This window comes from Myxocyprinus asiaticus, chromosome 40 (assembly GCF_019703515.2).
Source record: "Myxocyprinus asiaticus isolate MX2 ecotype Aquarium Trade chromosome 40, UBuf_Myxa_2, whole genome shotgun sequence".
Lineage (NCBI taxonomy): Eukaryota > Metazoa > Chordata > Actinopteri > Cypriniformes > Catostomidae > Myxocyprinus > Myxocyprinus asiaticus.
The window spans coordinates 7246036-7262176 of NC_059383.1; the positions used below are offsets into that span (position 1 = coordinate 7246036).

Genomic DNA, 16141 nt, shown 5'->3' on the forward strand with positions numbered 1-16141 from the left:
AACCGACGCATTAATGTGTCCTATTTTGAACAGCCCCTTATTCTGTCGCAGTGCTGCCTGCTCCCAATGCTGCCTGCTCCCAGTGTAAAAATCTTTACATCTGATCACTTACCTCCCCACAAAAAGCCGTACCAGGAGTTAATTTCAGTAGCATAATGATTCACGTCAGTAGCACAAGCTGGCTGGAATGAGTTACATGCAGGTCCCCAAATAAACCCATCAAATCAGTCAAGGATATCTGAATTCCTGTATCTGTGCCAACTCCATCTTCTTTGAAAGTTGAAATCTCACTGACTTGTGGCTTTTACAGAAGCATACACCATCGCTTTTCCTCAGAGCTCATGGTCGGTCTGTCTTATTACTAACAATCAATTTCTCCATGTCATTTTTACTTCTGAGACACCACTGTAGCACTTTATTTGCCTAACTGGACAATATGAGCAACCAAGACCTCCTACCTCGGAGAAAACAGGAATCATGACTGTGGTTAAGCTGACAGACTTCTTCTGCACTTCTTCATCCTGAAGGAAGAAGATTGAGGAACACAAGTACTGGTTAGTGACCACTCAGTTCACTGCAACAAACGCATCATCATCATCATCATCATCATTTACTCTAATGTTGTTCCAATCTCGTATGACAATCTTCCATGAAACAAATGAGATGTTAGGAAAAATGCCTCCGTCCCCCTTCAAATTCTTTGGATGGAAACAAAAATGCATTAGAAACGAATGGTGAGGCTGTCTGTCTTTCATTCTTCCAAACATCTCCTAGTGTGTTTTGCAGTAGAAACTAAGTCATACTGATTTAGAACAACATCAGGGTGAGTAAACAGGATTTTCATATTTGTGTAAACTAACACTAACAACCAGTTTTAAATCAGTCAATCAAGAATGTTGAAACCATCATCCAGTCAGAACACACCATTCCATTGGACTGCTTCTTGTCTGGCTTCTTCTTGCGAACGGTGGTGAAGGACCATTCAGGAGACGAGTCATTGTCCCTACCGCTGGGCTCCCTATTAGACATACAGACACCATCAGTTAGCCATCAATGTTGTAAAAATTGGTAATATTTCATGACAGTTTTGTTGAGATTTTACATTCGAATTGGAAGATTATGAACATACATATTCATTTAAAATAAACTGCACTGACGAATCATGCACAATAAGACCAGAGAGCTTTTATTAAAAAGTAAAATCAATATTGTCAATATAAAGTTCAATATTGATTTCATGTTGTCATAAATCAGAAATTATGCACACTAAAACCCCATCTATCAACTGTACAATTAAGCTGGCTGGATTGCAACAAAGAATCCCTTTCAAAACATTTTAAATGTCAACATAATTAAGAAAAAAGAACAGAAAACATTTCTTGGGATTGTTAGGGGACTCGTCGTAACGTGATTCATCTAATCTAATTGATACCTGGGAGGAGATACTGCCTGTATTTTTATACGTCACAGGTAATTATTATCCAATCCAAAGCAAAGCATTTCTCAGAAACATTAAACATTTGAGGCATGGAAAGAAGGTTGTGTAAAATGTGTTTTAAGAGGGTGGTAAAAGTTGCTTGCTAGTCTTCAATTAAATATTGATGCAGTCCCTTTTTTCAATGCTTTAATATTTAATGATGCTGATTTTCATTCGCCCTATTTGGTTTAAATCATTTTGTTCTTATGATTTCTGCTTTGTTTCCAAAAAATGCATACTAGTGTTAGGGGCGCACAGTTCCCAATGACACCAAGATGTGCACATTTAATGCATTACACTCTTTTGCATAGATGGTGTTTTTTAAAACTAGCCTGCTAAAATTGATTCAGAATACTGTCATTTTCTATTATAAACATTCATAAAGTTGTAAAAAATAACAATAAAGAATATATTATAACTGTCTATTTATTGGCAACATGTTTCATCCGTCCCAATTATTCCTTTTTTGTCCTTCATTTAATAACAAAAATTATAAATATGAATCAATCATTTCACAACTTCATTGGATTCAAGTTAAATGAAACACCACAAAAACCTATTACTACAAATATATGAATGTCACATATATTTAGTGAAGTGGATTAAATTTAGATTGTTTCTGTCTCTGTCATTAGCTTGTGATTAATGGAATTCGTTCACCAAAAAGATTCGTTCAGATTCATTCAATGATTCGTTCAGTGACAATTTTTGTAAATCACATCTTAATCAGTAGATGGCAACAAATGAACATCTTTTATGTATTTTGAGTGAGTCATTACACTATTGATAAAGCACAAAATCGTTCATGACCGAAACAAGTCTAATTATACTTTATTAAAATCTGCATGTCTACTAAGAGAGTTCAGCAGAGTGTTTAAGCATAATAAGCATTATTCCCCACAAATGACAACAAAGCATATCTATCATTTTGTGAACTGCTGTGCATGACTATACAAAAAGACAACAATATTAGCCTTACAATACTAAGTGATTCAATTACGTCCTGGAGTCAATGTTATGTCATCAGTCAATTTTACAATTTATTCAGCCTCTTTCTCTCCTTGTTAAACAAGATTACCAAACTAAACAACATTCCTCCTCTCCTTCAGTCGGTCTGCAGATGCTGATACTTGCTCGTTCATGAATGAGATGACTGATTTGTCCCGTTCAGACTCAAGTCAACGACTGGTTTAGTGAAGGAGCGTATTCATTCACTGGGTCAAACCAATTATTCACAGCCACAGCTGAGAGAAGTCACCAAAGCAGTCTAGCGCTGCAACCAGAGCTCCAGTGGGTGATCATAGATTTTCGTATTATTGCAGAGTTACAGATTTTTAGGGGGAATAAACGTTTAGTAACACTAAAACATCCAAAATGTTACAACAAACCTCACAGGGGGGCTACTTTTCTCAATTCCTGTATAGGTCAGGTGGAACCAGAGTCAAAAATCAAGTTTTCCATTAAGTGGCAATATTTGCCCCCTGTAATTGATTTCCAGGGGCATTTTTATTTTAATTTTTTACCTGTACTAGGGCAAGTTTTTCTAACCTTATAAAATGACTCTGTCATCCTTTTGTCAAATACTTTAAACAATTCAATTTGAAAAATGGCATGTTTCAATAATTACAAAATTGCATGATCTGAACACATTGCATAATGTGCATTGTTACTGAAACAAAACTTTTCCAACTATTTTGGCTATAAAATTAACATAGCCTTCAAAACTAATGCACAGACACAGAGGAGGAGATGACAGCATTTCTCCAGATTTGGAATGAGGAGCTAATAAAAAAAAAAACATAGCAACTCCATGCCAGTTGAATAAAACAATGCAAAAATAAACATTTAACAATCAACATTATTCAGTGAATTGATTCATACACTAAAAGTGGTTAATGTAAAATTATTATTGTATCATTAATAACATTTTATTTATCATCATGGCCATTTAACACATCCAGATATTATTTTTGTTAATGTTATTAACTATATTGTAGCATTTGGTTACATAATATTTAGGGTTTTCTCAGACCTGATTAACTTAATAAATAGAAAACATTCATCCCTCCCACAACTTTGGCTTCTAGCTGGTAAGGAGGCTTTTCAAACAGAAAGATGCATAAGTGAGATGAGCCGAGTAGGCTATCATACAGGGAGCAACAGTGTTACTCACTAGGACAGTATATTTTGAATAAATGGTCAGAACAGTCACATAATTTAGCATGTGAGCATGACACCAAACTGATGCGGAGCAAGAAATGTGGAGTGCCCGTCTGTGCGCGTTTATGGTGCGAGCATCAGCCACTGACTCGGCAAAATCTGCACAACGGATGGCACGAAACAAATAATGTTCAGTGAATATAAAAATAAAGATCAAGATGCATGTATTCTGAACTACATCAGATGTTATTAATAAAACAACAGGAACTCTTTGCGGGGGCATTTTGTGCCCCCATATTTTGAATTTCAGGAGCATTTTTGCCCAGAGCCCCCGTTAATTTCCGACCCTGGATGGAACTCTAGAGAGATGGAGATGAGAGATGTAACAGGTGTTTAAATGTCTGTTCACCATGCAGCTGTTACATAACACAAAACATTTGTGCTATTTCTGCCTTTGTTAAATGGGCTGCATTATGACTAATGATGGAGCGCCAAGATGTGAAAGGCGTCAAAACTATAGATCGCTCCAACGTCACACGCTTGCAATGTTAACAGCTTTGTTGACTATAACAGGAAGTATATAGTTTTATTGCATCACTCACTTACGGAGACATGGTATAACACCACTGTATGTCGATTTAACAGGTTTAGAAAGGTTTATACATCTGTAACATCTTAAGTTCAATAACTATGCAACAAAGCGCTTCCTCTACACGCTGATGACAGCTGCACGTGAGAGATAGGGAAAGATATGTATCTGGAAATACAGTTTGATACAAAAACAAGTTTATTGATTTGATTTTGTTTTACTAATTTGCAGCTGCACTGTAAAGTGAATAAAAGTGTGTGGGAATTTCCCACATTATGAACGTGGAACTTGTGGGAACGATTAAAATTGTGTGCAATACCCGCAATCCTGCACCGAATTTCAGGCCCTGAGTCATCCTTCAAGCTTTTCCTGTTTTGTAATGCACGCATCCAGAGCACGTGACCTTCTGTAATGCCCACGTTCAGACAATAGGCCATAAAAACTACAGAGACCTCAGTCCTGTTGGAATCAGTACATGAATCACAGATGTGCAGTGTTATAAACTGTAACTAAAACATTGTTTTGAAAACGAATCCTGCCTGAATAGTGTGTGTGTGTGTGTGTGTGGTATGCTCACGAGTCAGAGTCAGAGCTGGATTCTCCATCGCTGTGGCCCTCAGCCTTCCAGCGCTTTAGCCTGTCGATGAGCTCAGTGAGGTAGGACGTCTTCTTGGCATATTTAACAATGAACTTGTGCTTCAAGAGTTCCTTTGCCGTTGGCCTCTGAGAAAAGCAGACAATTTGACATTTCATTAACTTTATCATTCTAAAAACACAACTGTAATAGCCTTGTGCCCAGGGTCTAAAATGAACAATAGCCAAGCACCAAACACAAGCAAATATTTGCTACCAGTTTCCAGTAACTTTATTAGGAACTGCAACGTCATAAGTATTAAGTATAACTGTTAGAATGATAAACAACGTGACATGAGCGATTCAAATCAAGAAATATTTGTTGCCTAACAACTTCAATCTAGAAGAAAAAAGTGCCATCAGAAGCTCATCTATTCTAGGATGAAAAAATAAATTCTCCTTGCACTAAGCCACCAAAATGAAAATAAGGGTCAAAATCACTTTGGCTCTTTGTGTTTTTGTGACAAGTGCAATTTCAACAGGACAGAGACTGGCTCATCACTGTTGCAAGGAATTTTCAAGGTTAAAAAAAAAAAAAAAAAAAGAGCTAAATTTCATTGTCATTGGAATAAATATAATGTATATATTTAAATAAAAATTGTGCTAAATGCAGTGTTATGGCAAGTAACAAATATTTACAGGTGGTAAATTCTCAATTCACTCACTATTGGCAGGTGTGGCAAACCGATAAATCTGCACACTGCTTGTCATTTTGTGCATTGTATGTACTACATTTTCCAGAAATAAAGTCGCACCTGGTCAAAATCACGTTGAACGGGGAAACCCCCCCCTCCCCCCCCAAAAAAGTTGCACTGTGTATAAGCCACACTGACAGAGGTTTCATGCGGCAGCATTAGGACCCAGGAGCAGTCGCCTGACTTCCCATCGGCCACTCAACCGCACGTCAACATTCCCTCCTGTGGAGATTCCTTCAGGAATCCGCATCATACCACTGTGTTTTTAGCCTTCTTTTAATCGAGAGCATCTGCTTTAAACTTTTAATTGTGTGTAACAGTTTTTAATATTTTGTTTGTTTTATTAGAAGAAGCGATCTTTATTAGAAGTGATACGATTGCTTTTGGTGTGAAAAAGTTCAATATTTAAGTGCTTTTTAACTATAAAGCATTGCTTCCAATCAGCAGCGGTATGCGCATGTGACGTAATAGTGTTGGCATGTGAGACACACCCGGAAGAGCAGCGCTGTTTACGAGTGAGGAGGAACACTGTACAGTAGCTCAGCTGGTTTTGGTTTAGATCTGCATTTGTATCTGTTTCTTTACTCACAATGGTGCATTTGTGTGCTTATCCTGGACGTCTCAACCGAGAGAAGAACATGAGATTAAGTCCATAACACTGCAATGCGCGACACAGCGTGAACTCCACCCTCTCATGAAGCTGACCGGAAGCGGTAGATTACAGTACAAAAGTACTCAAATATTGATCTTTTTCACACCAAAAGTGATCATGAAGACATTAATTTAACCACTGGAGTCATATGGAAGAGGTTTATGCTGACTGTCTGTGATTTTTGGAGCTTCAAAAGGTCTGATCACCATTCACTTGCATTTTAAGGACCTACCGAGCTAAGATATGTTTCTATTTTTCTTCAAATGTGTTCTGCTGAAGAAAGAAAGTCATACACACCTGGGATATCATGAGGGTGAGTAAATAATGAGAGAATTTTCATTTTTGGGTGAATTATCCCTTTAACTAATGATAACAAAAGGAACCTTATTGTAAAGTGTTGCCCACAAAAAAACAAACAAACCCACAACAAATAATCCACATCTGTACATAACATATGTAACTCTATACAGTAAACAAATAAACAGCTTTTCGTCTGTGAGTAAAACAATCTGTTGTAATCTATTCATTCAACGTTACCGACTGTCTATATGTGAACATTTCTGATTTCTGAAACCCTCTTTGCTGTGCACCTATTATCCGGTTCAGTTGCTGAATGTTTTTACTATGAGTGCGATGAAACATCATTTTGTATGCATGTGAGGAGTTACGTTTGACAGCAGTTTGTTTGTTAGAACAATAATGTTTTAATGGGACATAATATTTAAACTGGCAACATAAAATAATTTGTAAAGGCAAAATACTCTGAATAGGCTACTTTTAAAACGCATCTACCATCTCTATGACTGATGTTTTTATCTGTTTGTGTGTAAGCATATGTGTTTTGGTGTGCAGTGTGTTTCACCGGCCAACATCAATTACGTATACGTTATGTAAAAAGTTGCAGGACCTTTGAGATGATGGACAAAAAAACAATACTTATTTCCCGAAAATACTGTTGTCTATCAAAAACCTATATTAGAAAGCATGCATTTGTGCTTACAAACGCAGGGTCTTTGTTAAGACAGGAGTCCACAAACTCTTTGAAGATCTTGGAGAAGTCTCCATTGAGGGTGGGTGGCGTGTTCTTTGGGATGTGGAAGAGAACCCTCATGGGGTGCATGTCTGAGTTGGGGGGCTCGCCCTTTGCCAGCTCAATGGCAGTGATCCCCAGAGACCAAATATCAGCCTGAAAACAAAATAAACAACCTTACAAGACTGAACACAGCAGTAGAAAATGACTTCGTCATGATGAATCATGCTTCTAAACACATTTTAGGAGCAAACAGCAGAGCATGCTTGTACATAAAATAATTTTGTCAATAAAGCACAAGATATTTGTTAAGTTAGTTAAGACCTGGCTGCTATTGTTGAGGAAATTATGCTGTTTTCAAGTCAACCTGTGAAGTCACACTTATCAGCTCTGAAGTAGTAATTATTATGGGATGAGCGGAATAAAATGAACATGTTGGGCAATGCGCTCACATCAACCATACAGCCCAGACCATATTTTCAGCACACCCAAGTTGAGAATTTTACTTTCAGACCAACCAAACACACCGGTTCCGCATCACATGCTCTAGCAGCTCTCTAGCTCCCTGTTGTGAATCAGTACATCACGAACACGAATCCAGGCAGACTGAGGGTTTCAACAGAAGTATATACCATCGATTAACAACCTCAGAACTCACGGTAGGTCTGTCTTTAAAAGTTAATAAGTAATAAACCTTGTTTTAAGACTGTTGTGCTCTATAGCATTATTAATCATACTGCTTGACTATAAAGCTGCTCTATAAAGCAAAGTGCATTCTGAAAGGGATTCTCTTAACATGATTATTCAAACAGATGGGATGATGAACAAGCCTGCAGGCTGCTGTAGTGACTGTATAGAGTGTTAGACGAAACGGGGTGTGTAGATTCAGGAAAAGGTGATATACCTTTGAGTCATAGGCAGACTGTTGGATGACTTCCGGAGCCATCCAGAACGGTGTGCCCACAAACGTCTCCCTTTTGATCTGTGTGTCCGTCAGCTGTCCTGCCACACCAAAGTCTGCCAGTTTCACCTCCCCACACTCAGACAACAGCACATTGGCAGCTGCAAGTTTATAAGATGAATAAGATTTAAAAAGCCAGACACCAAACTGTCTCAGCTTTAGTCAACAGCTTTAAGTACTAACATTGTTAAGTTCTGAGGGACCAATTTGTTACTTTAAAAATGTGCGCTCTAAATTGTTTTTTTTGTTAAGTAGATATAATTTCATCATAAATTTGTGTTAATATTCATAATGATTTTGACTAATGGTGACCCTAGAGAAAAGGGAAAAAAAGTCTGTTTTTATATAATACCGGATGACCGGAATAGCGGACAGTTATGACAAACGATCATTGACGATCTACTATAGATAAAAGATGATCTACGGTTAATTAATTATTGCTTAATCAGCATTTATTAGCTTACGTATATCACAATGTTTACTTTGTAGTGTTTCTATTGTAATACAGATGATTGTAAGTCTGCATGTTTTATTTCCCTTTTGGGTTTGTGTGAGCTGGAAGCACAGACATTTCAAAATAAAAGTCCCTTGTCCCTCAATGAACATTTCTGTGATTGGTCAGAATACTGAACCGCTGCAAAGACTCGTTGTAAATAGAAACCTTTGACACATCAGAAGTAGATTGAAAATGGAATGCTTTTTTCACAATTAGTTGATCACAACAGTCATAAAAGCAATCCCCGATTCATTTTTCTATTAATTGTAGTCCAAGAACATATATTTTACTATGAATATAGTCAGTGAATTGTTAAACACAACTCAAACCCCACACTTAGAAATTACAAAAGTTGTAATGCTGAAGTGCTGTATTTGTAAATCCTAAACCCTGTAATTGAACTTGAGTCTTGAACTTGTCTTTTAGGACTGGAGGAATAAATTCTAAATTTAGAATAAAGTCCCACATTTTAATTCTGAAAATATTTGTATTTTATTATGTATTTTATCATTAAAAATTTTAATGACATAAAAAGACTCAAGATGGTAAAACCACTGAAGAAAAATGAAGGCCAAAACACCAATCTGTGCAATGATTCGTATACTAGCCAGCTGGAATCTACCTCACCCTGCGCAGTTCAAACAAGTGGAAAAACAAACGGCAGTGGAAAAACAAAGGAGTCACACTCGCTCATCCCGCGCAGACACAAATATTCTTCACACAGAGGTAAATGTGCTGCACACACACCTTTTATGTCCCTGTGGATTTTCTTCTCCGAGTGCAGGTAGTCCAAACCTTTCAGAATCTCCTTCAGCATAGTAGAGATCTGGTATTCGTCAAAGGGTCCGGCTCTCAGCTGCGCATGCACACACACAGACACACACTTTAGGCTAAGGGTTTAGGATATATGACAGGAGACTTACAAACATTACTAAAGTGCTTACCAGGTCCAGAGCTGAACCTCCACCCAGATATTCCATTATGATCCATAGTTTGCTGCCCTAAATGAAAACAATAGAAATGGTGATTAATAAACTCAGGGCTAGGAAAATTATTCTCTCATGAAAGGAACAAGCGAGAATTTGCATTAACATGGACACATAATTTGGACCTTAAATTACTTTAACAAGCTAAAATCTCACTTATACTATTATATAACCAGCATGACTTTATTAAAATACTTAGTTAAATATAATGTCTGTTTGAGGTATTAAAATTAGATTTATGTGCACATAATCTTTGACTTGCATAAAAAAATACTGTGCAAGCGAAATTACTCAGGTTGAATCGTATTAACTGTAAATGTTGGCCGATGATGATATCTTGCTGGAAATAAGGCAAGTGTACAGTTGAGACATGGGCACGTGCTCTGTATGATGCATGATCAGATGCACACAAAGAAATCCAGACAGATGAGTGAAGACTGTAGAATCTTATTGCGGTCCAAATGTAATGTGATCGCAAAATGCGTGGCAATTTATATACTAAACTATAATGCATATTTGCAAATGCCAAGCTAAAACTCTTGGAGACTGACAGAAAAAGAGTGTGTCCCGTACTGTAACAGACTGCATGCACGCATATGTATCTGCCTCATGCATTATAAAGACAGTGAGAGACAACTCATGAAATGCATTTTAGGGTACAGATCTGTGCTTATTGTGATTGTTATTGAGGTCATTGTGTTATGTTTTCAGCAAATCATAATAGTATCAAAAAAGCAAGATATTTTGAAATAGTGTATGTTTAAATTCATTATTACATTGACATGTATAACAACACTTTTTCCTGCATAGTTGTCATTTAAACAAACTGATGGTTATTCCAAACCAATGCAAATTTAAAACCAGCATTTTCAGCCCAGTGTCTCTAGAAGTTTTAGTTTTTTGCCAAGAATTTATTTCTGTGCATCACTGATTAACTGGGTAAATATATTGATTTTCTGATTAATTGTGATCTCCATTATAACTATTCCAGTACTGATTCTTAAAATCCTAATATCAATCTTTCATTTGTACTTTAAAGATTACTTCAGATTTGGTTGTGTTGATTTTATTTTCTGTTACTGATTTTATTTTCTGTTTCTGATGCAATGCATAACTTGAGCCCTATTGTTCATATATTTATATATATATTTTTGTAATGTACCAAAGTAAAAAGTTCCCTGTAAAATGTACAGTGCCATTAGCTGAGAGAGAATTTCGTTCATATGTTATAACTGAAATATATCCAAATAAATCATTACTTTAAAATTATATTTTGCCAACCATAAATCATTCTTTTCAAACTGTTATGAAGAACAGACAAATAAAAAATAAAAAAAGCAAAAGGAAGTTTGTACTCTATACTAGAGGTCTGCACAGCCCTTAAAATGAAACCCGAACCCGACCTGTACCCGAGAGCGTAGGGTTCTGTCTGGCAACCCTACCCGGCCTGAGCGATACCGTCAAATTTTAAGCCCGAACCCGAAATTGCTTACTATCTAATTTCTTCCCCTAGCAAGTACTGTTGCGATAGGCTGTATTTTATATAAGCATATAGGCAACATTCATAACAGTACTGAAACAGTAAACATCATACATTTATGCACTGAAACTTCACCTGGTGCAGAACAATCTGGAATAATATAAAACACTGCAACAGTCCCCTCTATGCAGCCTGAACTTGTTCAGATTGTTGAATCTTTTTGACAACTGTGCTAAAAAAATATCTAGATGCAGCGCAAAGAATGAAACAGAGCAGGTGTCTGAACATGTGTTTTTGACAATTTGAAGTTCTTTTTTTTTTGTGATTTTTCCCCTTTTTCTCCCAATTTGGAATGGCCAATTCCCAATGTGCTTTTAAGTCCTCGTGGTCACGTAGTGATTCGCCTCAGTCCAGGTGGCGGAGGACGAATCCCAGTTGCCGCCATGTCTGAGATCCTCAACTCGCGCATCTTATCACGTGGCTTGTTGAGCACGTTGCCACGGAGACATAGCGCATGTGGAGGCTTCACGCCATCCACCACGGCAACCACGCTCAACTCACCACACGCCCCACCGAGAACGAACCACATTATAGCAATCACGAGGAGGTTACCCCATGTGACTGTACCCTCCATAGCAACCGGGCCAATTTGGTTGCTTAGGAGACCTGGCTGGACTTACTCAGCACGCCCTAGGATTCGAACTAGCGATCTCCAAGGGTGGTAGCCAGCGTCTTTAAATTTGAAGTTCTTTTTAACTTGACATGGTGTTTAAAATGTGCCGGTCCTGCACGAGACACTGAAGATAAAGCGAGATGTGGTGCAAATGTCAAAGACATTCGTCCAGCATGCGTTTACGTAGGAAAACAAAACAGAACAGACGCTCGCAAAACACGTTCTGCGTGAACGGCCCTAACTCGTCCATTCGCGTGTCTGTGAGTGAGAGCGCGTGCATGAAAACATGATCGGTAAGTCTGTTTATTTTTTCATTCATTACAAACCGAACCCGAAGTCCTACTTGAAAAACTGACCCGTCGGGCCTGGGTCGGGTTGCAGACCTCTACTCTATACACTTATTTCAAGCAAAAAAAAATCTTTGAAGTTTGATTACTTCATTGTCAAATTCGAGTAATGTCAACTTACATTAGTTAGCAGCACTTGTACAGTATGTCTTGAGGTGCACAGAGTTTCAAATGAATTACATTAAGGGAGTTATTCTAAACCAATCACACTGGAATTATTATTTGTTGTGTTTAGATAATACAGTAATCTTTTAAATGTTGGCTACATTATTTTAAGGCAATTAAGTGCTACCTTGCTGTGTTCAACAGAAAATGCATTAAGATTGTGTGTGAAGACATGCTCATGAATGCCACAGAATCTACCTTTGCATTCTTTGTCAATACAGTTAGCAAAAGTTGTAGTTCCCTGTTCATTACGGTTACCCAGAGATATTTCTCACCTATCAGGGGATAATAAGAACCTTAATAAACACTGACCATCAACACACACTCACAAATGGGCCAGATGAAATCTATGAACATGTTCTGTCTGGCAGCCTTCCAGAAATACAGGTTTTGTGACATAGCACAAAGGGTTTGGCTCTGAGTCACCACAGTGGCATCAATTCTTTACAAGCAAGCAGACGGTCGGCTTCCAAACTCTCCATTAAATTATATCCTCAGCACTCTTTTGTCCTTGTTTCCATTCAAAAGGTAACAAAGTGCTACTACTCACATCTGATTCAGAATGTGAGTGTGTACCATAGAAAGAGTGGTAAAATAGCAGTTAGCATGAAACTTGAGTCTGCTGCAGCAGCTTGGAGGATTTTTCTGATTGGTCAAGAATGATGATGCTTACTTTCCGGTTGGACAGAGCATATATTATCTTATTTTATCATATTATATACACTGGCGGCCAAAAGTTTGGAATAATGTACAGATTTTGCCATTTCGGGAAGAAATTTGTACTTTAATTCACCAAAGTGGCATTCAACTGATCACAATGTATAGTCAGGACATTACTGATGTAAAAAAACAGCACCAACACTATTTGAAAAAAGTCATTTTTGATCAAATCTAGACAGGCCCCATTTCCAGCAGCCATCACTCCAACACCTTATCCTTGAGTAATCATGCTAAATTGGTACTAGAAAATCACTATCATTATATCAAACACAGTTGAAAGCTATTTGGTTCATTAAATGAAGCTTAACATTGTCTTTGTGTTTGTTTGTTTAGTTTGAGAAATAGACGCCTCGCATGTCCTCAGCTGACAGCTTCATTGAATTCTACCCGCTCAACACCAGTTTCATGTACAACAGTAAAGAGAAGACTCAGGGGTGCAGGCCTTATGGGAAGAATTGCAAAGAAAAAGACACTTTTGAAACAGAAAATCAAAAAGAAAAGGTTAGAGTGGGCAAAGAAACACAGACATTGGACAACAGATAATTGGAAAAGAGTGTTCTGGATCTTAACCCCATTGAGCTTTTGTGGGATCAGCTAGACTGTAAGGTGTGTGAGAAGTGCCCGACAAGACAGCCACATCTATGGCAAGTGCTACAGGAAGTGTGGGGTGAACTGTCACCTGAGTATCTGGACAAACTGACAGCTAGAATGTCAAGGATCTGCAAAGCTGTCATTGCTGCACTTAGAGGATTTTTTTATGAGAACTCTTTGAAGTAGTTTAAGAAGTTCAAATTGTAATAGTAATTTTTCACGTTATTAATGTCCTCACTATACATTGTGATCAGTTGAATGCCACTTTGGTGAATAAAAGTACCAATTTCTTTCCATAAGAGCAAAATCTGTACATTATACCAAACTTTTGGCCACCATTGTATGTACTGAACGCTTTGTATTGTTAATTTAGTGGAATATTCCAGGGTCAATACAAGTTAAGCTAAATCAACAGTATTTGTGGCAAAGTTGATTCCCACAAAAATATAACTGACTTGCCCCTCCTTTTCTTTAAAAAAATAAAAGGAGCAAAAATCAAGGTTGTAGTGAGGCACTTACAATGGAATTGAATGGGGCCCATTTTTGGAGGGTTTAAAAGACAGAAATGTAAAGCCTATAATTTTATAAAAGCACTTACATTAATTCTTCTGTTCAAACTAATTTATTATTTGAGCATTAAAGGAATAGTTCAACCAAAAATGAAATTCTCTCATCATTTATTCACCCTCATGCCATCCCAGATGTGTATGACTTTCTTTTGCCGAACACAATTATTTTTAGAAGAATAAGTGCTTTAGAAGTGCTGTAGATCCATAAAATGCAAGTGAATGGGTGCCAAAATTTTGATGCTCCAAAATCTACATAAGGGCAATGAAGAAGTACTCCAGACGACTCTGGTGGTTTAATCCATGTCTTCTGAAGTGATACGATAGGCGTGGGTCAGAAACAGTTCAATATTTAAGCCCTTTTTACTATAAATTCTATTCCCTGCTCAGTCATTCTCCACTTTAACTTTCACATTCTAATTCTGTTTTTGGTGATGCACTTTCTTCTTGCATATCGCCCCCTACTGGGCAGGGAGGAGAGTTTATGATAAAAAATGACTTAAATATCTGTTTCTCACCCACACCTATCATATCGTGTCTGAATACATGGATTTAACCATTGGAGTCTTTTAGGTTCCTTTTATGCTCCCTTTATGTGGATTTTGGAGCTTAAAATGTTTGGCACCCATTCACTTGCATTGTGAGGACCAACAGAGCTGAGATATTCTTTTAAAAATCTTCGTTTATGTTCTGCAGAAGAAAGAAAGTCATACACATCAGGGATACCAGGAGGGTGAGTAAACCATGAGACAATTTTCATTTTTGTGTGAACTATCCCTTTAAAAGTTGTTTAGGGGAAGTGACCCAATTAAGCCCGCCTAAATCTAAGTTTATATTTTTTCTTATAGAAATGTTCACAGCATTCCAATAAAGTGAGTATTAAATCAAAGATTAATCTCTCATCTAAACACTCATGTTATGTTTTGTCTAGGGCTGGGAAATTCAACACAAAATAAAAAATTTAAAAGAATTAACGCAATTAACGTTAAAACTATTTTATATGCTGCTTCCAAGGTGAATGCATTTTTTTTTTTTTTTTAAAGGATTTTTAGATATTTTAAAATAATTTTATTTTTTAGATTCAACATTCTCAGATAACAATTTATTTTTATTTTTTTCTGCAGTACAGCTGCTTATGTAAATGTACGTTGTTTTAAAGGAGTTTTAGATATTTATATTGGAAAACAAGCCAAAATAAAAACAAATCAAAAATGCATTTTGTAGCAGTGTATAATGGGGTGAAGACTACCCTCTCTCACTACCTTTCTGTTCACTTCAATCCATCTTTAACTCACAAAAATACAAACTCTCTCTTATTAATAAAGCCACATATTGCCAATTTTCTTCACAATAAGAAACATACAGTGACACATATATTATGATTCAAAAAGTCATGAGCCATCACGTTATAATCTAGCTGCTTTAAATGTGTGCGCTCGAGGGATGAGCATTCCCGTGACAGAGTGTGCATCAGCCGGGTGCGGTTTCAATCTCTCCCCCTTAGATCGGGACATTCGCTCAACTCATAGAAGAGGCGCTGACCGCACAGAGAAATACCAGTTTTGAAGTTTGTAGTTATTTACATGACCTGCTTCCTTATTATTTGAACTTTAATAAAGCTATAACACATTAAATATAACTGCATTAAAGATGTATCGCTGGGGTGTTTCCTTTAAAGAGCTCTGGCTCTGCTTATTCCACAACAAGTGTGCTTCTTATTTGGTATTTTTGTATAATTCCCTCATACTTTTCGATCTACATCACATGAAGCTGTGAAAGTTTAGAGTGCATCTGGACTGTGAGTTGTGTAATTCTTCCTCTCCTCAGTCAGGCGCGAGCTGCAGTGCTGCTCTTGTGTGCAATCATTAGAGTTTCATAGTATCTCATGTTACGTTAAATGAAATCAAACGACTATTCGAC

At 37.2% G+C, this 16141-nt stretch overlaps 1 protein-coding gene across 2 annotated transcripts in view; it reads right to left on the bottom strand.

Moving 5' to 3' along the window:
• LOC127430423 (serine/threonine-protein kinase 26-like) overlaps nt 1-16141 on the bottom strand; it is a 36767-nt gene that overhangs the window by 5611 nt on the left and 15015 nt on the right. For both annotated transcript variants that reach the window (XM_051680180.1, XM_051680179.1), the window contains exons 3-9: nt 9638-9694; nt 9441-9549; nt 8141-8298; nt 7207-7392; nt 4804-4949; nt 925-1018; nt 459-521 (exon numbers count right to left, since the gene is read on the bottom strand). In XM_051680180.1, coding sequence (XP_051536140.1) covers nt 459-521; nt 925-1018; nt 4804-4949; nt 7207-7392; nt 8141-8298; nt 9441-9549; nt 9638-9694 — 813 coding nt within the window. The remainder of the gene's footprint in view (nt 1-458; nt 522-924; nt 1019-4803; nt 4950-7206; nt 7393-8140; nt 8299-9440; nt 9550-9637; nt 9695-16141) is intronic.